Here is a 27,745-nt window from a genome sequence, read left to right as displayed (position 1 = left end):
ACGCGGATTCTTACAAAAACTACCGAGACTAACACAAGAATTAAATCTTATAATTGAGGTATACCCAATTTCATTCTTAAAATTTTTAGCAATCATCAAAATAGTTATTGACTTTAAGAAATAATTAATTTGGTTCTTAAATTTATAAATTATAGACCTCAGTTAACACAATACTAACTTAAAATATTATACTGCCAGCATGACATTCCTAACAGTAAAATAATATGGCAGTAATCTTTTTAAAGTTTTTGTTTTAATATATATTTTTGGAGCCAATTTAAATATTCTTTTGGAAAGACATAAAATATTATATCTGCTTTTTTTTTTATCATTACACTCGGCCTCTTCTTTTTGCCACAACTCTTTAGTCCTCACTCAAAAAAAAATCATAAATTTCAAATGAAAATAATTTTGTCAATTAAAATTAATTTTTTATAAATATAAAATTAAATTTTTTAAGATAAATTTATCAGTATTCTAAATATTCATATAATAAAATAATAATTTACTCATTATTAAGTTTAGATATTATGTAGAGATATTTTAAATAGCTACCATACATAATATAGCCATCCGAAATAACTTTAAAGAAATAGGAATATAAAATTGTCATAATTTTTATAAAAAGTCCGAAAGAGTGGCACTAAATTTATCTAAATAGAAGATATAGTATACACGAACTTAGTAAAAATTCTGGAAATCAGGCATACAAAAAATAACAAAATTAACAGAGAGTGAATCAAATGACTCCAACAATTATATTGATGGAAATGATGATAAAGATGACAATGTTTTATAAATATGATATTTGGATATTATATAGGTTTTTTGAATATTATGTTGTATGTCTTAGTATAATTTCAATCTAGTTAATGACGATTCAAACTTTGATACTTATTAAATCTGCCTATTTTAGTTTCAGTCTATTGACAAAATGTTTCCGACATTATTTTACTCATTTATTTAATTAAATATGATCCTCGATGCTTCTTTTAAATTTTAGCAAGTATGTATAGATTTATCAAATTAATCATCATAAATAAAAAAATATCTACAAATTAAGGTTCATTTTTTTTATATGGAAACAATAATAGTGTAATGCAATGAAATAGATGGATGAACAAAAAATTTACTGCCATAGTGTCAGTATAAATCAATCTGTGTTTTATCATTTTCAATTATTTTTTATTTTGTTTGTTCATCAAAATAATAAAACGCAGCCTCCGTTTTATTGTTTTCACGTTTTATTTTTTTGAAACAACAAAACACAACTTGTATTTTTTGGGTGTCACATTTTTTTTAAAGATGCAAAAAGCAGGTTGAGTTTTTAAGGTGTCGGAAACTTCTTTAGAAAACTTAAAACGCAGGTTGCGTTTTTAGGAGAAAAAATATTTTAATCAAGAGTGTGTCAGTATATTTTTGGAGACGATGATAATGGTTGCCATCAGTGCCGGCGATATTGAGGAAGTCATACTTGTTGTCTGTGTACTCTTCTGTATTTCTATGTACATGATGATAATGGTTGCCATTGTCCATTGTGAAGTTTAAGTATTTAGGCAATTAAAGTTAAAAATCGTGTTTGGAAAAATAGTAATTTTTTTATTTTATTTTAGTGAAAAAACTCCATATATGTCATAGTTGTGAATTTTTTTTACAGTTACTTGTGTAAAAAAAAATCGGGTTAGGTGAGGTTGAAATTATAGATGTTGGGAGATTATACACGTTTGGTGCACTGGATGGCTCTCCTGACAAACACGTTTGGTGTACTGAATGGCTCCCCTGACAAACGCAAGCTGCTTTTTGCAACTGTGCAGTTTTTGTTTTTTCTATCTCACAAAGAACGTAACTTATGTTTTCTAGGTTACTGAGTACAGCAGATTCATATTTGTGGATTACACGCCATGCACCAATAATACTGTATATTACTATTTTTACCTCCATTAATAAATTAATTTCTGACAAATTAATCTATACTTTGACATTTGCCTTTTTTATCAATAAAAATAAAAATTATGAAAATTGAATAAATAATTGAAACAACGAAATTACAAATTTAAAAATTCAACTATATCGAGTTAAACCAAATATAATAAATAATATATTGGTTTAATTATTTTGTGAATTTCTGTAATTTTATTAAATTTTCAACTAGGTCTCTATACTTTTTTTTTAATTGAGTCCCTATATTATATCAGATTTTGTAATTAAGTTCCTGCCGTGACAAAAATATTATAATTAACGGAATATTCTGTTAAACAAAACGAATATACCTAACACTTAACTAAATATTCTGTATAGTTTAACATAATATTCCGTTAATTCTAACATTTTTGTCACGATAGAAACTTAGTTACAAAATTTGATATGGTATAGAAACCCAATTGAAAAGAAAAAAAGTACAAGGATATAATTGAAAATTTTAGTCAAATTTTAGAGACCGACATAGTAATTAAACCTAATATATTTATATATAAATTATTTTTCGAAAAAATGAATTTATTTTTGTTTTATTATTTTAAATCGATTTATTACTAAAAAATTGAACTTGTTTAACCAATTAACTAATTTTTTAACCGACTTTTTCGATTTCTGATCGATTCATTAACAATCGATTTTTTCGCTAATGGGTGTCTCGGTCCAGTATTTAGAACCATTAAAAATCAACACCCAAAAGGAAGTATTCCCTACCAGATTTCTAGACTTACCATTTTAATTTTCACAGTAGGACAGAAAGAAATATATAAATCTTAAAAGTTTATATGCGAGTTAATACTTAATTTGACCCTTGAAATTTGAGGTTGGATTCAAATTTGACCCCTAAAATTATAATTGACTCAATTCGACCTCCAAAATTTACCATAGTAACTCAGGTTAGCCCCTAAGTTGTTGATTTTGCACGTTAACTTGCTAAGATTTGGACTCCTCGCTTAGATTTTATGTGACTAAGACCTACTAAACCTTCTAGAAGCTTGATTGGCTCCCCAACATCTTCATGAAGACGATAATAACAAGTTCAGTTTGAAAATTTTGCAGTTTTAGGAGCAACAATCAAGTTTTTGGAGCTCTAATAAATCTTGATCGCATGAAACCGAAATGAAAAATCCAAATCAAAATAAATTAATGTATCAAGTCAAAACGTCGTTAAAGAAAATTAGTTCAAAGATTAATGTGAATTACAATTATAAATTTTGGGGTCTAATTTGAGTCCATTAAAATTTTAAAGGTCGAATTAAATATGACTTTAAATTTTAGGAACCAAATTGAGTATTAACTCGTTTATATGCTATGGCTAGTTTTTGAGGAATTGCAGCAATATGTCAAACTTCTAACTAAATCACATTTCAAGTTGAACTGATCAACTTCAACTTTTTCATGCCCAACGAATGCAAGAGGACCTAAAGGCTATAATATAAACTAAGAGATTCATCAAAAGCAATGTAAATACACAATGCAGTTGTTGTTCATTTTTTTCTCTATACTTGAATATCACAAGCATCACACCAGAGAGGAGATTTTTTCAAGGGTGTTGAAGAATTTATACACACATCTAACCTATTTTGAAAGCTCGTTTCAGTCATCTTTAACAACACAGGAAGAGGGAAACACACCCCCATTTCTATGCAGCGTTTATGCCTCGGCTTAATTCTGTTCTCTAAGCTAAATGAGAAATATTGTGGAAACTCCTTCAGCTCCTTCAAATCTCTCCCCATCTCCACCACAAAGTAATTGTATTTCGGCTCCAGATTATTCTTAATACTATAACAAAACAGTGGAGGAAATCTTCGGAACATAGTAGTTGCATCGCGTCGAGAAAATTCAAGCTCATGTTAACAAACCGAAGGGGCTATGTTGTTATTTCTTAACACACCAACCTCAACCAAAGACTCCTTTTTTTAATCATATACAGTTATATAAAGATAGTCCTTTTCCCACCACTGTTCCCATATCAGAAGCACTGCAGCAGTACCTACCCATACGTCTATTAGACCTGCCAAGCCAAGACCTCCTAGTAGCAGCACTCATATTTGAGTGATAACCTACGGAATTTCAAGTGAGAAAAGAAATATTGCTGACCAAATGGCAACTGAAAAACATAAAATATAATACGCACCTCGTTCTCAGATATAGCCCCAGAAGGAATTCGTCGGTCATACCAATCATTTATATTCTAAAAAGGAAAACAACAGCAAAATCAAGGTTATATTGGTCTGAAACTTCCATTCATGTACTAGCAGGCTAGTAAAGTGTAAAACTCAAATAACAAAAGTTATTACCTGAGTATATCCTGTTAGAAACAGGGCAGACATCAACATGCACACAATTGATTTAGCAACATCCTCAATAGTCCAATGGAAATTTCCTGCTCAGACACAAGATTGATGCAGAAACCTCATTAGATCAGAAACATTAATGGTATCTATGCCCTTTGAACATGTTTAATGTACTTGATGGTATCTATCTCCTTTGAACATTCATGTGCCACATTGTAGTGCTAGCTTATTTTACTAAGCCAGTAACTTTTACCTAAGTTGGATACAGTCTTCCAACCACCTAAATTATGCTTTGCATGCACATTTGAATTTCATTGAATCTTGTCTTTAATAGCTATATCCTACTTTTGGCAATTATGTTAATCAGCCATGTGTTGTTACACGTTAAATGTTATGTTAGCTAAATCGTGCTCATAAGTAAATTGTGCACATGCAATGCACATTTTAATTATTAATCCATACAATTCAACAATAGATATAGAAAGAAAGAAAGCAAAAGAGAAAGAAAAGAAAAAGTGAGAAACAAACTCATGGATATTCTTGATTGTTTTAGTTAATATATCACCTCTAGCATACTACCAACAAATTATAATTCTACTGATGTAATATGGAGATGATCAATAATGGAAGCATTCCCTGTTGTTGTTACTTAACATGTTCAGTATTAATATAAATACTATAATGTGCAATATTAGTTTCAGATTAACTTAGAAATAACACTGTAAACATACTCGTTGCTCGAATACCTAGGGATGAAGAAACTCAGTAATAAGGAAAATGAAATTGAGAACAATACTAGCAACATTTCAACATAATACTATTAAACTAAGATGTAGTACCAAAAGCAGCGGCACGACAAACTACACCCCAAACCAATGGAGGCCAAGTGACAAGTTTTGTAAGTTGAAGTCGAATCTTCCATTTATTCTGCACAACATAAATAGAAAGAATAAGTACAAAAAAATCAGTGCACGTAAAGTTGTCTCATCATTTCACAATGTTAACTACCAAGTACACCTAAATAAAGCAATAAATTTTCAGCAGACAAAAACTTTCGCCTTAGTACATTATAGACAAATTCAAACTTAATTTGTTTTCAACCTGTTCAACTACATTTTCAAGAATGTGTGAATGGAAGCATAATAGACGAGGCTACCATCAGACTGTGACCTCAAGATTACAGGGTTGCATGGAGGCAACAACCTATTCCATCATAGTTCACCCTCCGGACGAGGAGAGAGTTTACAAAGGTAGAAACAAGTTCAAATAGCTTCCAAGATTGTTAAAAAAATATATATACCTTTGGATAAAGAGTTTTACATGGTCATCCAATCAAATTCATGTGCTTTAGATGACTTTTGAGATAGTGTGTTTGAAAATAGTTACTTTTGATGATATGGCAATCGATAAATACACGATTGGATGTCTATATCAAACTAATTTATGCTATCTATCAATTCATGAAAATTAAATTTTTGGTGAAAATACATGTGAAATTGTGGTCAGATTTGGAAGATTTTGTCAACAACAGCATGAAGAATTAGAAATTTTGTCTAGAACAACTATACTTGCCTTTCATTCATTCTTGAACTCCTTGTTTTCAAATTTAAATAAGTGAATGAAATTGTGGTGCTAATCATTCTTTATTTATTAAATCTAATTGAGATAATTTTGTGCATCCATAATGAAAATTTAACCCAAATTTCCAACCATCACAACAACCCTACAAAGAAGGCATAAAATTGGTTAACTCACTGATTCTTGAGCAGCTCCTTTAATACTAAAAAGCTGATTGATGCTTGAACCATCTTTCAATGGAGCATTCTCCCGCGCCTGAGAGCCCCCCGAAGCTACAAGCACAAAAAGAAAACATGAAAACAACAAAATTGAGCATCATTTGATTCATAAAAAACTAAGCCTAAGCAAATTACCACATTTTACATAAGAACACTAAAAAGAGTACTTTGAAAACCCAATATTTTGCTCTTTCAACAACCAAGAAAACCAGAAAATGCTGTGGTGAGTCAACCTACTGTGTAAAAGATTTACGCGGTAACAAGATTTAATTGTGTGTGTAGTCCAAGTGTATTAAAGTGAATGAAATGCACTAGTTCATATTATATTAAGCTTATTAATCAGTCACAAATTATCTCGAATTACTTGTATGTGGTCCAAGTGTATTTATAGCAGTTGTTTTCTTTATAGAGAATTCTTGGGAGGTGTTTCATGACAATCATGTTTTGTGGATGCAGAAGGACTTAACAGATTCACGTTGTTAAGATATGACATACTTTAAGGGTAAGGCATCCATACTGCTATAATCATAATGTTATTGGACCTTGGAATACATGACATACATGCAACGTACATGTTCTTCCACATGCATGCAAGTGATTAGTACAGGAAATTATCTAAAATATTTTATATATTTAAAGTTTAAAAGAAGTAAAAGAAACTTCTAGCTTACAATGTAATATTAACGTATTATTTTTAAAAACAATATTAAAATATTATTATAATTTAGAGCAATCACCTTATTCTAAAACATTATTGATCTAATGTGAGAGAGAGAGAGCGCGCGAGAGAGAGCGTGGGTGGGAAACACTGAGAGGGGTAGGTTTAGGAATCAGATAAAAAATCCTAGAGTTTGGAACCGAGAAGAATACCATCGATTAGAGAATGAAGTCGTTCTCGATCTTTTTGGATAATCTCCCAGAGGACATTTCGAAGAGAGAATTGTTTCAACGATTCAGTTGGACTGGACGCATAAATTACATATACATATCTCGAAAGCAAAAAGGTGGAAGTATATAAATTTTTGCATTCATACGATATAGTACGAGGGGAGAAGCGTTGAAGGCCATAACAGAGATGAATCGTATGAGACTCAGAGGCAAGATTGTGTTTGTTGGAGAAGCGAAATACAGGCGATCGTCGGATGTTAAGGAGTTGAAGAAGATAGAGGCAGGAGGTGACATTCGAAAGGATAGCATCCGCCAGCCGCGCTGGGAACGTGAGGAAGGCCTAACTCACCTAGCCAGTAGTTCTGAGGTTGCGAGAAAGGATAAGAAGATCGAAGATCCAAACGAAAAGAGGTGGACGAAGAAACTAGAAGTTGTTGTGGCAAAAGAAAACCTGGACTGGTTGCAGAGAAGTCTAATAGGAGGAACGACGAAGGCTATTGACTTTAGTTCCTTACAGGACATGGTTGCTAAGAATTTTCCGCAAGTCATTCAGATTTGCAAAATGGGAGCATATAAAGCCCTCTTGACGTTTGATAGCCTACTGAACGCTGAAGAGACATACACATTCAAAATGAATAGCCTACTTCAGATTTTTCATAGTGTCTGGAGATGTGACGAATCGAAGAGAAGTGAATCTCAAAGAGTATGGCTAAAGTGTTTCGGGATTCCGTTACATGTATGGAATATGGATACGTTTAAGAAGATAGGAGGCCAATGGGGGGAGGTGGTTGGGTGTGATCAAGGGACTAAATCGTGCACCTCCCTTAGTGTCGGTCGTGTGCTAATTGATACGTGTGCGATGGATGTGATCAATGAATGGGTCCATATCACAGTAGGCACCAGTGGCTTCGACGTTTCGGTAAAAGAGGTGGGACAAGAAACTTATAGTGTGCAATGTACATTAGAAAAAGGAGCAGATACTATTGTGGGTTGCATTCACCGAAAAGACAAAACTAAAATCTCAGAGGATGCAGCTATAATGCCGTCTAGCCAATCAAAGTTGATAGCCTATGAAGATAACGCTGAGGTAGTAGTCATGGAGGGGTTACGGCGGAAGGTTGAAGATGAGGATAGATTGGTAAATTCAGAATTAATTTTAAATGAATGGAATAATGATCATTTAAAGCTCAATCGAAAAGATCCCGTTATGAATCAACAAGTTAATGGTGACATTCAAGGCTTGGCTGAATTTGTGGGATTGGAAGAGAGTGCTGAGGTGGACTCCGAGCTCACCATTCCATGGAGCTATGAATATAATCATAATGGGTTGAGTAGAGAAAATTTTAATATGTGTAAAGGAAGTTATGTACGGGCCAGCAGAGTTACTAATTTCAAAAAAAGTGTATTGGGCCAAGGAGGCCCAAGTTCACTAATGCATGGTCAGCTAGGCGCCTTTGTTGGACATCCTGGGTTGGACCGTGAGAGGGCGGGCCGGGTTGTGCAGGTCCAACGAACAGATCCTGGGATGGACTCCCAACCAGCGCCGCGAGGAAGACCGGTCGTATTGGAGGTCGAAGACAACACGGTGGCTGAAGGAGAAGAGGGAGGCTGGCGAGTCGCTTGCGATGTAGGTGAGGAATCACGGTGCCCCTTGCCGAGATTGGAGGCAGTGGTTTTGGAGCCGTGCGCAGGCGCCAGAAGCGATGATGAAGGATGCAATAACGAGCTCGGTGAGGGAGGAAACTCGAGGAAGATAACGACCCAGGGAGAGGTAGTCCCTGTGCTGGCTGGTAGTGCGCCGAGGATGACCGCCGCTGTTGGGGACAGGAAGGCTGGAGGAGGAGCAAAAGCGGTGGAAGCATGGGCCGCAAAACTGGATAAACAGGCCGGTAGAGTTGACGGGGATGTGACGCTATTGGAGAAGGTACCAGGGGACAAGAATGCGAACGTGAACATAGTGGTTGACGACGAACATAGTGATGATGTGGTTCTTCAAATTTTGGGTGGTGCTAATACAGTCTCGGCGAACACAGGCCTGGAATGTAAGTCAAATTCCAACAAAAATGTGCTGCCTCAGAATACGGACGGGGAATACAGCGACAGTAACAAGTATAAAGGGGAACAAGGGCATGCCAATGACGACAAGGACAGTAGTAATGAGCGTGTAAGTTTGAAAGAGTAAATATTGGAAAATCAGAAGACTTTGGAGTTAGCGAGAGAATCAGGAGCAATGCTGATGAATGATGAAGAAGACATTATGGCTATTCTCCAAGAACAGAATGAAGAAATTGCTCGGAAAAAAAGATTGCCAAAACAAAAGGCTAAAGCAAGACGGAGCAGACCCAAAAATCACAATAAGGTATGTAACAATAATTTAAAATGATTGTTAGCTCATGGAATATTAGGGGGTTAAGGGGTGATGGGAAGTTGAGAATGGTGAAAGAACTTAAGAGGAAACATAAATTGAATATGCTAGGTTTGGTAGAGACTAAAAGACCGTTAGTAACAAGGTTTGATGTTTTAAAAATATGGGGGAATGGTGCTGCGGGGTGGGAATATGTGGGGTCTGAGGGTGCATCTGGTGGGTTGTTGTTAATGTGTGATGATGGTTTCTTTAAAATGCGAAATTGCTATAAAGGTGAGCGATGGTTATGTGTTGAAGGGTTTCTGTCGGCTTGGTTTATGGTGCTCATACTAGAGATGAGAAACTGGTTGTTTGGGAGGAGCTGAGTTACGTGGCAGGCCTATGTCCGGGCACGTGTTGCTATTTGGGGGACTTTAATGAGATTGCGCAAGTAGAAGAAAGGAGAGGTGCAGATAGCTTATCCTTGTCGACTCAAGACTTCAAGGATTGGATAAATGACATGGGTTTGGTGGACCTGCCGATTACTGACCGTAAGTTTACATGGTTCAAAGGACAGTTCTGTAGCCGTATTGATAGAGCTCTGGTTACTATGGAGTGGCTTGAGGCATTTCCAGAGACTCGGTTGAGAGGTGGTCCACGGGGCTTATCAGATCACTGACCTATTTTAGTAGAAGGTAAGAGGTTAAGGGACGGGCCAAGGCCGTTCAAATGTCTAGATTCGTGGTTTACTCATAAAGGTTTTCTAAGAATGGTCAAGGAGGAATGGCGAGGGATAGGAGAGGTACAATTCACTGATAAACTAAAGGCATTGACAGTGCCTCTGGTAAGATGGCATAGAGACAACTTTGGGAATACAGACAAGAAAATTATGAAATTTGAGGAGGAGATCAAGAAGATTGATGACATGGTCAGTAACGGGACGTATGACGGGACTATGGAAGCAAGAAGGAGGGCACTAGTTACTTGTTGCGAGAAATGGTATGTAAGGAAAGAACTACATTGGAAGCAGATGTCCAGGTCGAGGCATGCGAGGGACATGGATAAAAACACGAGATACTTCCACAACTTAGCTTCTGCAAGAAGGAGGTATAATAGGATTGATGCCCTGGTTATTAATGGACGATTGATAAGGAATCAAGCCATAATCAAGATTGCTATAATGGAGTTTTATAAGCGCTTATATCATCAAGAGAAGTCTCCTATGATGGCGTTCAGAGATGGCCTAGTGGAAAGGATCAGTGAGGAGGATGCTTTGGCTTTAGAGATGTTACCGACACCTCAGGAGGTTAAAGAGGCAGTGTGGGATTGTGAATCGTCCAAGGCTCCAGGAAGTGACGGTTACAACATGAATTTTATCAAGAAGTGTTGGGATGAAATTGGCCCGGAGTTTACGGTAGCGGTACTGGATTTTTTCCAATCTCCCAGGTTGCCACCAGATGCCAATGTCACCTGGGTGGCACTGGTCCCCAAGTTTACTGGTGCTAAGAAAATCAAAGATCTGCGTCCGATAAGCATGGTGGGGTGTGTGTATAAGGTAATCTCGAAGTTGCTGGTTAGAAGAATGAGAGAAGTAATGCCGGGGTTAGTAGGCGAGACGCAGAGTGCATTTGTCAAGGGTCGGAAGATTCATGATAGGGCCCTCATCGCATGTGAAACGGTGCAGTGGATCAAACAGAGGAAGAAGGAAGCAGCAATCATAAAGCTAGACTTTCAGAAAGCATATGATAAAGTCAAGTGGAGCTTTGTAGACCTTGTCCTGCAGAAGATGGGATTTAGGCGAAGGTGGAGGGGATGGATTATGAAGTGCATCAGTACGTGCTCTATGTCAGTATTGATAAATGGCTCACCGTCCAAACCGTTCAAGATGGAAAGGGGCTTGCGACAAGGTGATCCACTATCGCCTTTCTTGTTCGTACTTGTTGTTGATGTCCTACATAGGATGATTGGAGAGGCTGTTAGAAACGGTCGCATATCACCATTGGTGGTTAGGAGAGATCATGTTGAGCTATCGCATCTACAGTTTGCAGATGACACTGTCTTATTCCGCCCTCCGGAGGAAGAGACCATTAAGAATTACAGAAGACTGCTCCGCTGCTTTGAGCTGATGTCAGGATTAAGTATCAACTTTGACAAATCAAACCTGATTCCTATTAATTGTGATGAGCAGTGGGTACAACGTATGTGCAATGTGTTGGGTTGTAAGAAAGCCATCCTTCCACTCAAATATATGGGCATCCCGCTAGGAGCTAACCCAAGGATGGTTAAGACGTGGAAGCCGGTAATAGACAAAGTGGAGGAAAAGCTTAGTCTCTGGAAGGCTAAGGTACTAAATAAGGCTGATAAGTTGGTGCTCATCAAATCTGTGTTGAATAGTCTCCCTGTGTATTATTTGAGCTTGTACAATATGCCAAAAGCTGTTGCAGACAAACTTATCTCATTACAGAGAAGATTCCTATGGAGTAAAGAGGATGAGAGGAACGGTTTGGCTTATGTCAAGTGGGAAGTGGTACAGGCTCCTAAGAAATTAGGCGGGTTGGGAGTTGGTGATGCTATGATACGAAACACAACTCTTCTGTTTAAATGGTGGTGGCGGTTCTCCAAGGAGGAATGCCCGTTGTGGAAGAAGATAATATGTTCCTGTAACAACCTGAATCCAAATGAGCTCCTATCCTCACAGGAATTAGTGGGTGACGGGAGACGGACTCGATTTTGGGAGGATGTCTGGATTGATGGAGGTTCTCTAAAAGATCGTTATCCACGGATCTTCTCAGTTTCAAACCAAAGAGGATCAATGATAGGGGATTGTGGGTTTTGGGATGGGTTAGCTTGGATATGAAATTTCCAGTGGAGGAGAGAATTATTTCAATGGGAGTTGGAGCTACTCAACCAACTTCACCACACTTTGAGACTAGTCAATCTTGTACATGGAAGAGAGGATAGAGTTGCTTGGAAATATGATAAACAATGAGTTTTTACTACTAACTCATTTGTGCAGGCGTTGCAGGTGGAAATGGCCCCAGAAGATATATCAAGCTACAGTTTCACTAGGACTATTTGAAAAGGTCTGGTCCCACCTAAAGTGGAGCTATTTGTTTGGTTTGTCCTCACTGGCAGGATCAGCACAAAGGAGAGACTGAGTCGGTTTGGAGTTATTCACCAAGAAGATGCTTTATGTGTTTTATGTAACAATGGTGTTGAATGTGACCACCATTTGTTTCTTGGCTGTACGTCTGGTGTGCTTGGATCTCATATGTTGGTTTGCGATGGGTTTATCTGGGTACGGTAAAGGAACACTTCCAAAGTTGGACTGAGATTTCACATAGAAAAGAGGAGTGTAAGAGATGGATGGTGTGCTTTTGTGCTATAATTTGGAATATATGGTTAGAGCGGAACCGGCGGATTTTTCAGAATAAAGGAAGAGGAGTTGAGGAGATTATTAACATGGCCTTTCTGAGCTACAAGGAGTGGCTAGGTGCAGATCCCTTCTGTTGTTGATGGCAATGCCGGAGATGATAGAAGGAACACTATAATTGTTGTTTGTTTGCTGTTTTCCTTAGTTAGTATTTTTATGGTCTTATCCTCTATGCTCCACTTGTTGTGTTGAGTTCCTCTTTCAAAAAAAAAAAAATTTGTTTACCTACCTTCAGTTTTAATATTATATTATAGTTTTAATACGTCTATACAAATATTTTCATGTAAAGATAATATTCTAAATTATTAAATAATTTAATTAAATATATTTAATAAAATATATTAAATTATCTAATAGTTTATAATATTATTTTTGTTACGATGATGTTTTTGTGAAAGTATCCTCATGCTATTATAAGGATTGGAATGTATTACAGATATATTAGGCTTTGACAGTCCCTTTAATGTAGCGTTTTTTTTTTTTTTGTTCATTAATGTAGCTTGTTATGTGTGACATTTTTGTCCCGCCCAAACAAGGTTGAATATTTTAAATGAAAAGGCATGTGGCAAAGGTCTCATCAACACTTACACCCAAAAAAAAAGGGGGTCTCATCAACACTTAATAAACCAATTAGGCAAAGTATCATACATATATACGAAGAGCACACAATCAAATCTCTCTCACCACTAAATCACTGTTCATAACTTCATCTGGAATGCTTCCCTCTTTTGGTATTCAGCGTTCTCTTTCAAAAATGACCATCTCTATATAATACCAATTTTGATTAGTTGGAAAAAGAGGCATATCGAAATAAGCATTTTGAATTTGATCCACCAATATCGGTGCATTAATTCCATGATTTAACTTTATTATAAGGCTCTATGAAAATATAAATAAATATTATAAGGTCAATATGATTTATGGACTAATAATAAATCATGCAGCACTATTTGCTATCGAAATTTACTGCCTAATGCAAAATAACGCATGATAAAGGTGAAGTCTTTCCTGCCACATCCCTTGTTCAGTGCTAAGGATGAGCAGAATTTCGTGCAAACATGACGCATTATAAGTAATCGCGGTTACATTTCAACGCAATGCTGGTGTCATCATATTTAAGCAGCCGGAAAATTAGCATACCAAAGCCTAATCAAAGGTTAGCCTATAGGTTTGCCATTTGCAAAATTGATTAATATTTTATGTTTAAAACTATTCTTTTTAAATTTTAACTAAGCTTCTATCTCTTTCCAATATTGTTGATGTGTCATAAAATAAATGAAATCGAGCAAAAAATTTCATTTGTTATTGGAACACCTAAGAAATTCTTACCAAAGTGATTGTTCAAATGAATTAAAATTCTAGTCATACTATATAAATCACCACTTTCCTTCACCATCTAAAATATTGTCCTGCTTAAAACCGCAATTAATGAAACCAACAAAAATTGACATGTGTACAATATTAATCAATTACAATCTTCCCCTAAACAATTGACTGACAGTTAATTGGACATAATTAGCATTTAGTGTCAAAGAGAAGGGTAAAATAATAAGAATAAAACTAGCAAACTAGGATCAACCAATGGCCAAAGGCACACAAACATCTCAAGTTCATACTGCTATCAATAACCTACAGGGGGCTGAGTTTAGTAGTACCTAAACATACCTCAAGTTCATATTTTGGAATATGGAATACCACAATTTGAATCATATTCAAAAGCCATGATCACACGTAGAATCTAACAACACCTCAAGTTTAAGTGTAAAGTTGTTTTGAAGATGCATTCACATATGATAACAGAACATGTTGGAATGCATATGAAGTATGAAAGGAAATCTATGTTTATGTATGATGCTAAGCTGTAGCAACAAATCAGGGGCATCCTGTTGAAAAACCAACTTTAGATTGGCAAGAAAAAGTATATGTATATCAGTAGCAGTAAGTCTTACCGTGAGTTATTGCTTCTTCCCTTATGCAATTCATGTTCAAGCAAAATCTCTACAATCTCCAGGCATATATAGTTAAATTTCTTCAATAACTGAAGACTGTAGTAGAAATGCAGACCACGGAAGACACATTATTACAAATTTACAATGGTTCAAATATATTATATATAGGATTTTTAACACAAATAATGGAGTATAAATTAAAAACAAAAACAAAAAACAGATTAGGGGAAAGGGAAAATATTATAGAAAAAGAACCCTAGGATTCTAACCTGAGTTTTCAAAGCTTCCATGTAATAGCAGGACAAGAGTAAAGTGAATCAAGTTATATCATACCAGCTTTATCAGAGAAATCAGAATTCTTACTAACATGAATGTAATTTCACGATGAAGAAAAGAAAAAGTTAAAATAACATATATACTCCCTAGGTCAACATAAATAGCAGTAAATTTAACATTATTATCGCAACAGTAATAACTCTATCACATTAATAAACACGAGAAAACCGTAACGGACAAGTGGCAAAATAAATAGAACTATTATAGCTGATTACTAATGGCATCAGAACATAGTAAATTCAACATGAACCTATCATAAGTCAATTGATCATCAAACAAATTGAGGTAAATGCTTATAAACAAGCATACTGTTGAAATCTTAAGCCCCTTACGAGGATTTGCATTATAAAGAAAATACCGAAATCAGAGATTGCAATTCCAATTTTGCTCAAAATCAAATCTATCGACCATTCAAATCCAATCATCATGATCGTAGATAAATCATCAACACGTCCATAACTAAAATACACAAAAAAAAAACATATATGTGAAGTTGGAAATTTGATTGCACTTTATTAATTTGAGTTTGAACCCTATCTAAACAATTCTTTTGCACATATAATCGAACAGAAGTACTACAAAGAGCACGTCGATCTACACATCTAAACCACTCTACATACTATAGACGATAACCGCCTCTGAAAGAAGAAAATCAGAAACAAAGCAACGTTTTCAATTGGCCACGATGAAGTCACTGCCGAAGGAGTCAATGACCAGACCGGGAGAGTCCGCGGCGGGACTGACGGGAACGAACATAACGGACTTGGCGGCCATGAGCTTCTTCCGCTGCGGACAGCGAGGTCCGTAGATCCTGGCAACGAAGAACGGGAAACCGTCAAAGGAAGCGGCAGCGTTGGCCTGAGGCTGGGCGGCGGCGGTGTCCTGCGGCGTATGCAACGGGGAGGAAGGAGGAGAAGTGCGACGGAGAGGGATCTGGCAGATGGAGCCGATCCGGTGAGATCTGGCGCTGATGATGCGCGAATCGCGGATTCGAGCTAGGGCACCCGGTTTTAGGTACTTGTGGAAGTTGTGGTGGTGTTGAGGGATGGTTGTTCTAACCCTTCGGTTCATGGCAACGGCTGAGAGAGAGAGAGAGAGAGAGAGAGAGAGAGAGAGAGAGAGAGAGAGAGGAGAATGGTGAAGAAATGGAGGGATTAGGGGTTTTAAGGAAGAAAATGGGGAAGAGAGAGAAAGAGAGGGAGAGGCGGGAAAGGAGTGAGGGAGGATAGGGAAAGAGCGGGGATGGGGTTCGGTGAGGGTTTTCATTTCAAAACCTAATGGAGGCGGGATTTTAGATATTTACGTTTTTTTACTTATAAGTTATAAATCATCTGCCACCTTCTAGACATCAATTCCATATAAATGGCAACTTTTGATCAATTCTGATACACCGATAAGGGTTAACCATAAAAAATACCTTCAAATTATTTAAATACGGGTAAAAATACATTTGAATTTTATTATCGATAAAAATATTTTTAAATAATTTTAAAATACGATAAAAATATCTAGCAGTAAATATATATTTTCAAAAAATGTCTTAAAAATTAAATTTTGATGTAATTTTTTACAAGCAACTCTGCCTATATTACACTTGCGGTACATAGCCGGTCCCAAGTCCGGATAAAGGAGGAGTGTTGTGTTAGGTTTTCAGCAACCAACATAAAAATATAGCCGAACTCTATGACATGAATCAAAGACATTATTGCGCTAAAGCTAGGTCGTTGCCCGGAAGCAACGCGCCGTATGGCTCGAGTACGGTGTCAAAGCAAGAGCCGCTGCATCGGTGCCCGGATGTAGTGTTAAATGAGCAGGGTTCTCGCATTTTCGTGAACGGATGAGGGTAAATAAGCTAGTTCACAAAGTAAAAGGTAAAGGTCGAAGCGACAGAAGGTTGAGATTTGGGACATGGAACATAGGCACTCTAACAAGAAAGTCCATGGAGGTGGTGGACACCATGACAAGGAGGAAGATTAACATTATGTGCCTACAAGAAACGAAATGGGTTGGTGCAAAGGCTAGGGAGTTGGATACTTCTGGTTTCAAACTTTGATATACAGGAAAGGTGAAGAATAGGAATGTGGTTGGAATAATTGTGGATAAGCAGTGGAAGAAGGACGTAGTGGATGTCAAGAGGGTGGGAGATCGGATCATCTCTATCAAACTTGTGGTGGAGGGAGGTGCTTTCCATGTGATTAGCGCCTATGCACCGCATGTGGGTTCGTACGAACAACACAAGATAAGGTTTTGGGAGGATCTAGAGAGTTTGGTTCAAGGCATACCTTTGGGAGATAAGATTTCTTAAGAGGAGATTTAAATGGCCATGTTGGGAGAGAAGTGACTGGATATGGGAGTATTCACGGAGGCCATGGTTTCGGGGTGATCAATGCCGAGGGTAAAACTATTTTGGACTTTTCCTCAACCTTTGATCTTCTCATCGCAAATACATGTTTTAAAAAGAGAGACGAACATCTTATAACCTATAAGAGTGGCATGACAAGCTCTCAAATCGACTTCTTCTTGTTGAGGAGAGTCGACCGGAAATTTTGTATTAACTGTAAAATTATCCCAAGAGAGAGTTTGACAACACAACATAGGGTGCTCGTCATGGATTTTTGCGTTGAGCAAAAGTTGAGGAAAAGACATCATACAAAGAACCCAAGGACGAGGTGGTGGCTGATGAAAGGTGAGGAACAAAGAAGCTTCCTAAGACAGGTAGGAGAAGAGGCAAAGTGGGATGGGAATGGAAGTGCGAAAGAGATGTGGAGGGAGATGGCAGAAGTTATTAGAAGAACAGTAAAAGAAAGTTTTGGTGAATCTAAAGGAATAGGACCAAAAGACAAGGAGTCTTGGTGGTGAAATGCGAGTATACAAGAAAAGATAAAGATAAAAATGGAATGCTTTAAAGAGTGGTCTTTATGCCGCAATGCAGATAATTGTGAAAAATATAAGGCGGCTAAGAAAGAGACAAAAGTGGCTATAAGTGAAGCAAGAACAAGAGCATATGAGGGTCTCTACCAGTCTTTGGGCACGAAAGAAGGAGAAAAAAGGTATATATAGAATCGCAAAGAGCCGGGAAAGAAGAACGAGAGATTTGGATCAGGTTAAGTGCATAAAGGATAAGGATGGAGAGGTATTGGCTCAAGAGGAGAAGATTAATGAAAGGTGGAAGAGCTACTTCTACGAGTTATTTAATGAGGGAGAGAAGACTCTTCCGAGCTTTGGTCGATTATGCACAAGGGAAGAAGATCAAAACTTTGACTACTATCGAAGGATTCGAGACTTCGAGGTAAAAGAGGTTCTAAAGCAGATGAAAAATGGCAGGGCAGTAGGACCTGATAATATTCCGATTGAGGTTTGGAAGGGTCTTGAAGAAAAAGGCATCAACTGGTTAACCATGCTTTTTAATGAGATTTTAAGGTCAAAGAAGATGCCTGATGAGTGGAGAAAGAACACCTTGGTACCTATCTACAAGAATAAGGGGGATATACAAAGTTGCGGAAACTATAGAGGGATTAAGCTTATGAGTCATACTATGAAGTTATAGGAAAGGGTGATAGAACGGAGGTTGAGAAAAAAGACACAAGTAACAGAGAACAAATTTGGATTTATGCCAGGCAGATCTACCACTGAAGCGATATATCTATTAAGAAGGATGATGGAGAGGTATCGTAGTAATAAAAGGGATCTACATATGGTGTTTATTGATTTGGAAAAAGCGTATGATAGGGTACCAAGGGAGGTCTTATGGAAGGTTTTAGAAAAGAGGAGAGTAAGGATCGCATATATTCGGGCGATTAAAGACATGTATGATGGGGCCACAACTAGTGTGAAGACTCAAGGTGGTGTGATAGAGGAATTCCCTATTGGTATAGGATTACACCAGGGATCATCCTTAAGTCCATACCTTTTCACATTAGTCTTGGAAGTACTCACAGAGCACATCCAAGAGCCTGTGCCATGGTGCATGCTTTTTGCCGATGATATCGTCCTTATGGGAGAGTCAAGGGAAGACCTAAATAAGAAGTTGGAGTTATGGAGAGAAGCTCTAAAAGTGTATGGTCTGCGCATAAGCCATAGCAAAATGGAATATATGGAATTTAAGTTCAGTCTGAGAAGGGAAAACCCCAATATAGAGGTGAAGATTGGAGAAAACATCCTACGAAAAGTTAAAAGTTTTAAATATCTTGGATGCATCATACAAGATAATGGAGAGATTGAACAGGATGTAAATCATAGGATCCAAGCAGGTTGGTCAAAATGGTGGAGTGCATCTGGTTTTATATGCGACAAAAAAGTGCCTTTAAAACTTAAAGGTAAATTCTATCGCACCGATATAAGACCGGCTATGCTGTATGGTACGGAGTGTTGGGCAGCTAAAGAGGAGCACGAACATAAGCTGAGTGTGGCAGAGATGAAGATGTTGATACGGATGAGTGGTCATACGCGATTGGATAAAATAAGGAATGAAGATATAAGGGAGAGAGTTGGAGTAGCACCCATTGTGGAAAAGATGGTTGAATCACGTCTCAGATGGTTTGGACATGTGAGAAGAAGACCGATAGAACATCCAGTCAGGAGGGTGGATGAGATGGAAGATAGACAAAGGGCGAAAGGCAGAGGAAGACCTAAGAAGACCATCCATGAGGTGGTCAAACGAGATCTACATGTAAACGGTCTCTCTGTAGAATTGATACATGACAGAGCACAATGACGTCGTTTGATTCATGTAGCCGACCCCACTTAGTGGGACAAGGCTTTGTTGTTGTTGTTTGTAATTTTTTACAAGCATAATTAAAAAAATAAAATATTATTATTCTTAAAATTTGGTAATTTTCTTCTAAGTATATATTATTTTGTAATTTTTTAAAAGTATTATAAGTTGTTAACAAAACAATTACAAAAAAAATATATACTTCACAAAAAAATCACCAAATTTTAAGGATAATAATATCTTTTTTTTTTAATTATGCTTGCAAAAAATTGTATCAAAATTTAATCTCTAATATATTTTTGTGAAATATATATTTAATGTTAAAAAATCTTGCAAAAAAAACTAACATTAAATATATATTTCTCAAAAAATACATTAAAGATTGAATTTTGATGCGATTTTTTTGCAAACATAGATTAGAAAAATGAAATATTATTATTTTTAAAATTTAGTGATTTTTTGTTGAATATACATTGTTTTGTGATTTTTTAAAAGTATTATTAGTTGTTAACAAAAAAATTATAAAAAGATATATACTTAACGAAAAATAACCAAATTTTAAGTATAATAATATCTTATTTTTATAATCATGCTTGCAAAATAAATTACATCAAAATTCAATATCTAAAATATTTTTTAAAAATATAAATTTACTGTTGGATATTTTGGTTGTATTTTTAAATTATTTAAAAACATTTTTGTCGATAATAAAATTCGAGTGTATTTTTGTCAGCGTTTAAATAATTTGGGAATATTTTTTGTGGTTAACCCTAAATCCAATTCTTATATACATTGATTTGTGAGTAGAGAGTAGACACTATTGTTGACAAAAGCATGTATGATTTAGACCTATTGTAATATCAACGTTATAGTTTTAAATGCATTTTTATTTCAACTCTATCTCGGAAAACTAAACTTAACTGTCATCAAGGTTACAACCCACAAATAATAAAGATACAGAATAATGGTTTAGTATGATGAATAATTTCCAGATAGAGTACAATGTACATTAAAACGAAAAAGAACCTTGGAATGCAGATCAAATATCTAAGTATTGGAGGGATAAATATACCAGCGACAGATAATTGTGTAATGTTAATGTCAATAGCACCAACACAAATCCATTTTGGAGTTTCAGTACCGAAAGCAACCAGAAGAGACTGTCCATATTAGATTGCCAATAGAAAAGGTCAGAGCATCAACTTGAGTGTTAGTGAATTTGCAAGAACAAAATTTCTGAAAAAAAATTGAAATTTCATGTTACAGTAATGGAAAGGAAGAGGGTAACAGAATTGACCTGAAGCCCAAGAGCTCTATCCCCTTCAACACTCTTGAAGTCGTTGACGATGGCAATGCCCAACTACAGTGTAACAGACCAAAGATATTAGCAACAAATCTATTCCACCCTCTTAACATCACATCATGACACTATGCAAAGTAATATTGTATTTTAACGACATACTCCAGCAATGCTGTATAGCAACGTCAGGACAATAATGTCGGATGTGAGTGTCCCAAACAAAGCCTGACCAGCCCACCTGCAGCAATAAAATGATTAAGAACTTGTCAAAGACAGTTCAATCATAGAAATGATGCTTTAGAAACAAATCAAACATGATCAATCTAATCATGAATCAAGATCAGCAGATAGACAAACAAAGCCAATGAATTAACTAAATCAGGTTATCGGTTAAAACTACAAAACTCATAATGTACAAATATTATATAAGTAAAATGTACTGTACCATGGTAAGCTGATGTAACTTGCTCCGAGGGCAAAGTTTCCGATCCATCCATTTTGTTTTAACTAAATTGTAAGTGAAACTTAGTCAAAGGACCACAAAAGTAAAAAAAATAAAAAATAATATGACATATTAACAATAATGGAAAAGAGAATGAGAAGAATTTAAATGTTTACCTTCAAAGGAGGAGCAGAATATATGTATGACAGAAGTGATCCACCCACGGCAAGGTAAAAAACTATGGGAAAGTCATGTCCTGCCTATAACAGAAATATTTTAGCAACTATCCTACAGGAAATTGATGCTATATAAGGGTATGTCTGGGATCAGGGTAAAAACAATATGAAGATTTTTATGAATGAGCTCCATGTGTGTAATTATACACATCAAACTGGAAAATTTTTAATCAGATGGATCTCGAGACTAAGCAGTACCTACCCATACGTCTAATAGACTGAAGTGACAGGTTTTGTAAGTTGAAGGCGAATCTTCCATTTATTCTGCACAGCATAAATAGAAAGAATAAGTACAAAACCAAAGTTGTCTCATCATTTCATAATGTTAACTAACAAGTACACGTAAACAAAGCAATAAATTTTCAGCAGCCAAAAACTTTCGGGTTAGTACTTTATAAACAGATTCAAACTTAATTTGTTTTCAACATGTTCAACTACATTTTCAAGAATGTATACACGAGGCTCCCATCAGACTGCGACCTAATTTACAAGGTTGTGCATTGTAGTTCACCCTCCGCATGAGAGAGTTTACAAAAGTAGAAACAAGTTTCAAATAGCACCAAGACTGTTAAGAAACATATATAACTTGGGGTAAAATACGTGTCGTGTTGTGGTCAGATTTGGAATATTTTGTCAAGAACAGCATGAAGAATTAGAAATTTTGTCTAGAACAACTACACTTGCTTGTCATTCATTCTTGAACTCCTATTTCTCAATTTTAAATAAGTGAAGAAAATAAAAGTGAATGAAATTGTGGTGCTAATCAAGCTTTATATATTAAATCTAATTGAGATCATTTTGTGCATTCATAATGAAAATTGAAACCCAAATTTGTAACCATCACAACTCAACAAAAAACACAGTTGATTAACTCACTGATTCTTGAGCAGCTCCTTTAATACCAAGAAGCTGATTGATGCTTGAACCGTCTTTCGAAGGAGCCTTATCCGGTGCCTGAGACTTAACTGCTCAATCCCAACCCCCACCCCCCAACAAAGAAAGAAAAACATGACCAATTGAAAAAGGAACATCAAAATAGTAACTCAAGAAAGCACAAATTACCATTATTTGTATCGGTTTCTGTTGCTCTAATAGTTAATCTCCTCCCTGAAATCAATTTTCACACAAAAACACCAAAACCATTAGACCCCATGAAGCCACAAGCACCAAAAAAGCCTAAAAATAACAAAATTGAGTGTCATTTGATTCATGAAAAACTAAACCTAAGCAAATTAGTGCATGTTACATAAGAACACTAAAATGGTACTTTGCAAAACCCAATGTTGTACTCTTTCAACAACCAAGAAAACCAGAAAGTGCTGTGGTGAGTCAACCTACTAGTGAATGAGAAAGGAAGTGAAGGCACCCTTGTTCTTGTGCATGAGATTGTTGTTGTTCTTGGTGGAACTGAAACCACGTTGAGAGAAAGCGAAGCCATTATTTTAGGAAGATAGGAGCTTGTAATTCTGAAACTGAGGAAGTAGCTTCAAAGGTTCCACCCCCAGAACACTTTAGAATTAGATTACAAGGGGGTGTTCTATGCTGTAACTGTAAGTGATAAAGGTTTTTTTTTTCCTTTATTTATTTATTTTAGGTACATTAAATTAAACAAAACTTTTAATGAAAGGGTAAGGTACTTTGAAGTGTACGAGATTTGTGGTGTTCATGCTTACGTGGCATCATTCGACTGCTTTGTTTGCATTATTTTGATCAAATTAGGAACATAGTAAAATGATTTTACTAATATAAAATATATATTAAAAATAAATTAAATAATATATTTATATATAATAATTAATTTTAATTATTAATTTTAATATACAAATAATTTTTTTTACTAGATTATATGTGGTTTACTTTGTAGAAAATTACTTCTAAGAATTTCAACAACGGCTAACTTTTTTTATTTAATTTTAAAATATTAAATATTATAAATAAAAATATTTTTTATAAATATTTTAAAATATAGACTAAATATGTTTTAAAAATATTACATTATAGTAATAACAAATGTTTTACCCAAATATAGACTAAATGTGTCAGTGCCGGAATTTGAAATAAAATTTTGGGGACAGATAAAAGATAATTGTTAAGATGTTTTTGATATGGACCTCATTTAAGATATGCTCGTCTAACCTCATCTCTCTAATTTGGGTGATATTGCCAAATTTAAAGCCATTTTTCAGTGTCCCGTTCTAAAGAATTAAGGTCAAACTCATCAGATCTTTGAACTTTTGAAGGTTGTATTTCACTTTTTTCGTGATTCATTAAAGTAGAAAAACTATCCACAAGTGTTGATATTGTAAAGGGCAATGCTAGGTAACCAATAATTTTTTTAAACAATATGAACAACCACCAATCAAATTAAAACACACTACACTTCCAAATTAACTACCTAAATCTTAATATTAGAATAATCATCCGCACACCTAGTGAAATGAACATCCGATCTATCCATTGTTCACATTGTTTAGTATTTTCATTGTCTACCTATACTTTTCCTATTGTAAAAATTATATGTTCTCCTTCTTGAATATTAGCCTTCTTCTTAAAAATACATCAATTTTTTGATTTTTTATGATTATTTTATATAAAAATTTGAATATATATCCTGTAAAATATGTAAAAAAGAAATTAGAAGGATAAATATTAAAATTTATAATATTTATTGAATTTTTTTATCAATTTATACAAATACAATAATATCTATAATTATTGAATATTCTAATATTTTTTATCATATAAAAAATTAAATTAAATAAACAGTAAAATATAAAATAATATTAAATTACATAAATAAAAAATGCCTAATTTTTTATATTTGAATTCAAAGGTAGAGGGAGTATTGCTTATTGAATAGAGAACTGCGAAATACAAATACACTCAGTTTAGTCCAAATCCAATAAGGTTTGAATGTTTAAAACTAAAAAACTATTGTGCAATAAAAGCAAGAGATAAGATTGAACTTTAATATTTTATGTCATAGTAAATTAAAGTATTTGAGCTAACTGAACTATTTTTTATTTTTTTAAAAAATACTACTAATTTTTTTAACAAAAATTTGGGACCATAACCCCCTTTGTCTTAATTAAGTTCGGCCGCTGAATGTGTGGGCTGGAATGCGACGGACATGGATGATGGGTTGGATTTGATGCTGGCCTTGCAATTTTAAGCTAGAGAAAAAAAAATAAAAGGACCCCCGAGCTTGGAGACAAAGAAATAAAAAAAAAAAGTTTCATGACCAAAAAATGAAGAAAAATTTGAAAACTATTATTATTATTATTATTATTATTAACTTTTTTTTTAAATTTTATTTTCACACAACCACCACCTTTTTTTTGAGCATGCTACAAAAATACCACAAATCCACAATCCACATTCAAAAGCTATCAGCTTCATCAGAATAAAAATTACAAAAAATTCTATGACCTAGTTCAGTTATTCTACAAAAATGCAAAAAATCATCACATGGTCAAAAGAGCTAATTAATCAAGCGAACTAGTTAACCAACTTGTGTTTGTTTAGTCTAATTAGTCCATTTAAATAAGTGTCGAAGTTTTAAATTTCATCTTTTGTATGCAACAACCTATTGACCAAAAATAAATTCTTAAATGAAGTTTTGATCCATGATAAATTAGTTTTTGATCTACCAGTCTAAAAAATATTATAAACAACCAAAACAAACTATTTTATTAATAGTAGAATATTATAATAATAAACACAGTAAATATTTCATTTCTCCCATGAACAACAACCCCACAAGTCATACTTACATTTTTTGGCTGTTATTGCTTACTCAGTCTCAATCTTCTTCTACACAGTACATATTGATGGAAAGTCATTAGCAAATCCTGTTCACTATTTGTAAAGATTGATAATTGAGAATTTAACAACTCTATAAGTTCTTTTTAACAACCTTCATGCTAAATGCTAAGGTGCATCACACAAATAATCTAACACAAATTCTCTTATACTAACAAAAATTTGCTGGCTCACAAACGACCCAGCCCAATAATCCAACTAAGTTAACCACATTATTTTTGCTAATTAAACTCTCCCACAAGTGAAAAAAAAAAAAAAACTCCCACGAAATGGAAATCACGACAGCAACAACACGCAATTATCACGTGTCCTGTTCTAACAACTACACGCCTAAACAACATGTTATGCTGACATCCTTGATCAGCACCATAGAATTTTCCCTTTTAAAATTTGATGTTAGGGAAAAGCAAACAATCTTGATAACTTCATAACTTGTAATCATGACCAGCTTCATATTTTCAAGCTTCTAGATGTCGCTTCCACGGAAACTTGTCTTCGACAGTAAAGTATTCAAGAATGGCCTTCCATAAAAATGGAACATGTGAGTGATGTCTAACTCTTTGAAATTCAAATAGGACAATTAATTTGTCTCTTATGCCCTCTATACTTCATTCATAGGAAAACTCTTTATTAGCTGTCACAAGACAACCAGGTGAACATTTAGTTTATTCACAATCATCACATTAATACAAAGAGAAAAAAAAAGACATTAGGCAGTACCAAACTCATCGTACCTCAGGCTTTTTTTTTCCAAAGCAAACCAACAATTTTATTACTTCCTTGAAAAAACAAACCGCAGGAAGGTAAGTATGTCATCTTGTACAATATTTTGTTATCTTGTTTCTAAGTTGAGTTATTGTTTTACCTTATCTTGATTATGTGCCAGGTTCCAAAAACATCAGTATAAGGAACGGCGACGGCTGTGGCAAGGCAGACGCAAAGGCGGCGAACGACTCTTGAGAGTACCTGGCAGCGCGATTGAGAAGCACTGGGGACATTGTGGCGCACCTTGACGGTGCTGTCGGCAGCGGGGTTGATTGGAGGATTCCTTCATTGCTCGAACTCAGGGGAGACTGAGACCGAAAATTAAAATAGGAGGGAGTTAGGGTATAGTTTTAAATTTAGGGGTATTTTAGTAATTTTAAAATTTTAGTCTCTAGTTTAATTTCAAACCAAACATGATATTGAGACATAAATTCAGTTCTGCATGTTTTACATCAAATATAATAGTGAGACTTATTTTAGTTTCTGTCTCTTAATTTTTGTCTTTCTTTCAAACGTCACCTAAATCTTATATATGTCTCGAAAATAAAGACAAGCAAATCAAGAGGAAGAGATTGAAGTCTAATTTTTTTTTTATCAAAGCCTATGGTTAGGTTTTTTCAGCCTTAGTTTGTTAATATGCTAGGTCCATATTTGCAAACTAGTTTAATTGGCTTGTTAATTTTGTCATAATCAAAGCTTATCGTGGAGTTTGAATATTTTAATTAACAAAAAATTGGTCTTTTATTAAAGAAAAGAAAAATATATTTAATCCTGTTTACTATTTATCATGTAAAAACTTATGTGAGATTCTTTTTACGACAAATGAGTAACAAACGAGAACTATAGAAAAATTTTCTCGGTGGTATTCTTAGTCTCTTAGATACCAACAAATCTTAAAAGAAAATAATGTGCAACAATTAGGATTTACACGTACGAAATGATACATACACACATATGATATGAAATGATATGTATGATGTATAGTTAGTGGAAAGTGAGACTAAAATAAATGCATACGCAACTTCATTACATATCATATTGGCTTTGCCATCCCCTTCAATTCATTTTATCTCACACGTCATTGGCCAAAGGCTAAAGTGGTGTCCCAATTGCTTTGCCCATTTTTGCACCAACAAAAACGAAATTGATTTCAGATTAGGACATACACCATGTTGATTTGGTGTACAATGCAGCTTTTTGAGAAAAAATAATCGAAAAGCCAAACATGGGAGCTTGATTTTCGTGCATATAGAAGTATTCATGAATCGGATCGTATTCGCAAATTCGTGATAAATATCCACATCTGATCCGAAAATTGTAAATATGATCCGATACACATATCAATCGGATAGGATAGGATCCGATCTACACCCTTTACGGATCGGATTGCGGATATCTGCTCTATATTCGCATATTCGATCCGTAGATCCGCAAAATAATAATTAAAAA

At 35.1% G+C, this 27,745-nt stretch overlaps 2 protein-coding genes and 2 long non-coding RNA genes across 7 annotated transcripts; 1 reads left to right on the top strand and 3 right to left on the bottom strand.

The window, feature by feature from the left end:
• Positions 1-15,689: 15,689 nt before the first annotated feature.
• LOC112728024 (uncharacterized) lies at positions 15,690-16,088 on the bottom strand. The gene has a single exon (XM_025777999.3). The coding sequence runs from the start codon at positions 16,086-16,088 to the stop codon at positions 15,690-15,692; it is 399 nt and encodes a 132-aa protein (XP_025633784.3).
• Positions 16,089-20,600: 4,512 nt separating this feature from the next.
• LOC112728023 (chlorophyll synthase, chloroplastic-like) lies at positions 20,601-23,421 on the bottom strand. 4 transcript variants are annotated; one of them, XM_025777998.3, is made up of 9 exons: positions 23,048-23,421; positions 22,772-22,816; positions 22,586-22,674; positions 21,912-21,973; positions 21,650-21,733; positions 21,477-21,538; positions 21,194-21,269; positions 21,029-21,091; positions 20,601-20,891 (listed from the first exon to the last, which is right to left on the bottom strand). In XM_025777998.3, exons 4-9 carry the CDS (start codon positions 21,966-21,968, stop codon positions 20,664-20,666), a joined length of 570 nt encoding a protein of 189 aa, XP_025633783.1. In that variant the 5' UTR covers positions 21,969-21,973; positions 22,586-22,674; positions 22,772-22,816; positions 23,048-23,421; the 3' UTR covers positions 20,601-20,663. The 4 variants fall into 4 exon arrangements, with proteins under 4 accessions (XP_025633783.1, XP_072065712.1, XP_025633782.1 ...); XM_072209611.1 differs by having other exon boundaries at positions 23,044-23,265; XM_025777997.3 differs by having other exon boundaries at positions 21,650-21,729; positions 23,044-23,252.
• Positions 23,422-25,376: 1,955 nt separating this feature from the next.
• Positions 25,377-26,541, bottom strand: LOC112728022 (uncharacterized). Its single transcript, XR_011868841.1, has 3 exons — positions 26,397-26,541; positions 26,266-26,310; positions 25,377-26,165 (listed from the first exon to the last, which is right to left on the bottom strand). It is a non-coding gene; the product is annotated as an uncharacterized lncRNA (long non-coding RNA).
• On the top strand, positions 26,161-26,775 carry LOC112728021 (uncharacterized). The gene is made up of 2 exons (XR_003166086.2): positions 26,161-26,334; positions 26,418-26,775. It is a non-coding gene; the product is annotated as an uncharacterized lncRNA (long non-coding RNA).
• The last annotated feature ends 970 nt before the right edge of the window (positions 26,776-27,745 follow it).

This window comes from Arachis hypogaea, chromosome 12, assembly GCF_003086295.3.
Source record: "Arachis hypogaea cultivar Tifrunner chromosome 12, arahy.Tifrunner.gnm2.J5K5, whole genome shotgun sequence".
Lineage (NCBI taxonomy): Eukaryota > Viridiplantae > Streptophyta > Magnoliopsida > Fabales > Fabaceae > Arachis > Arachis hypogaea.
The sequence above is the reverse complement of the archived record's forward strand: the minus strand, read 5'-3'. Positions and strand labels throughout refer to the sequence as shown.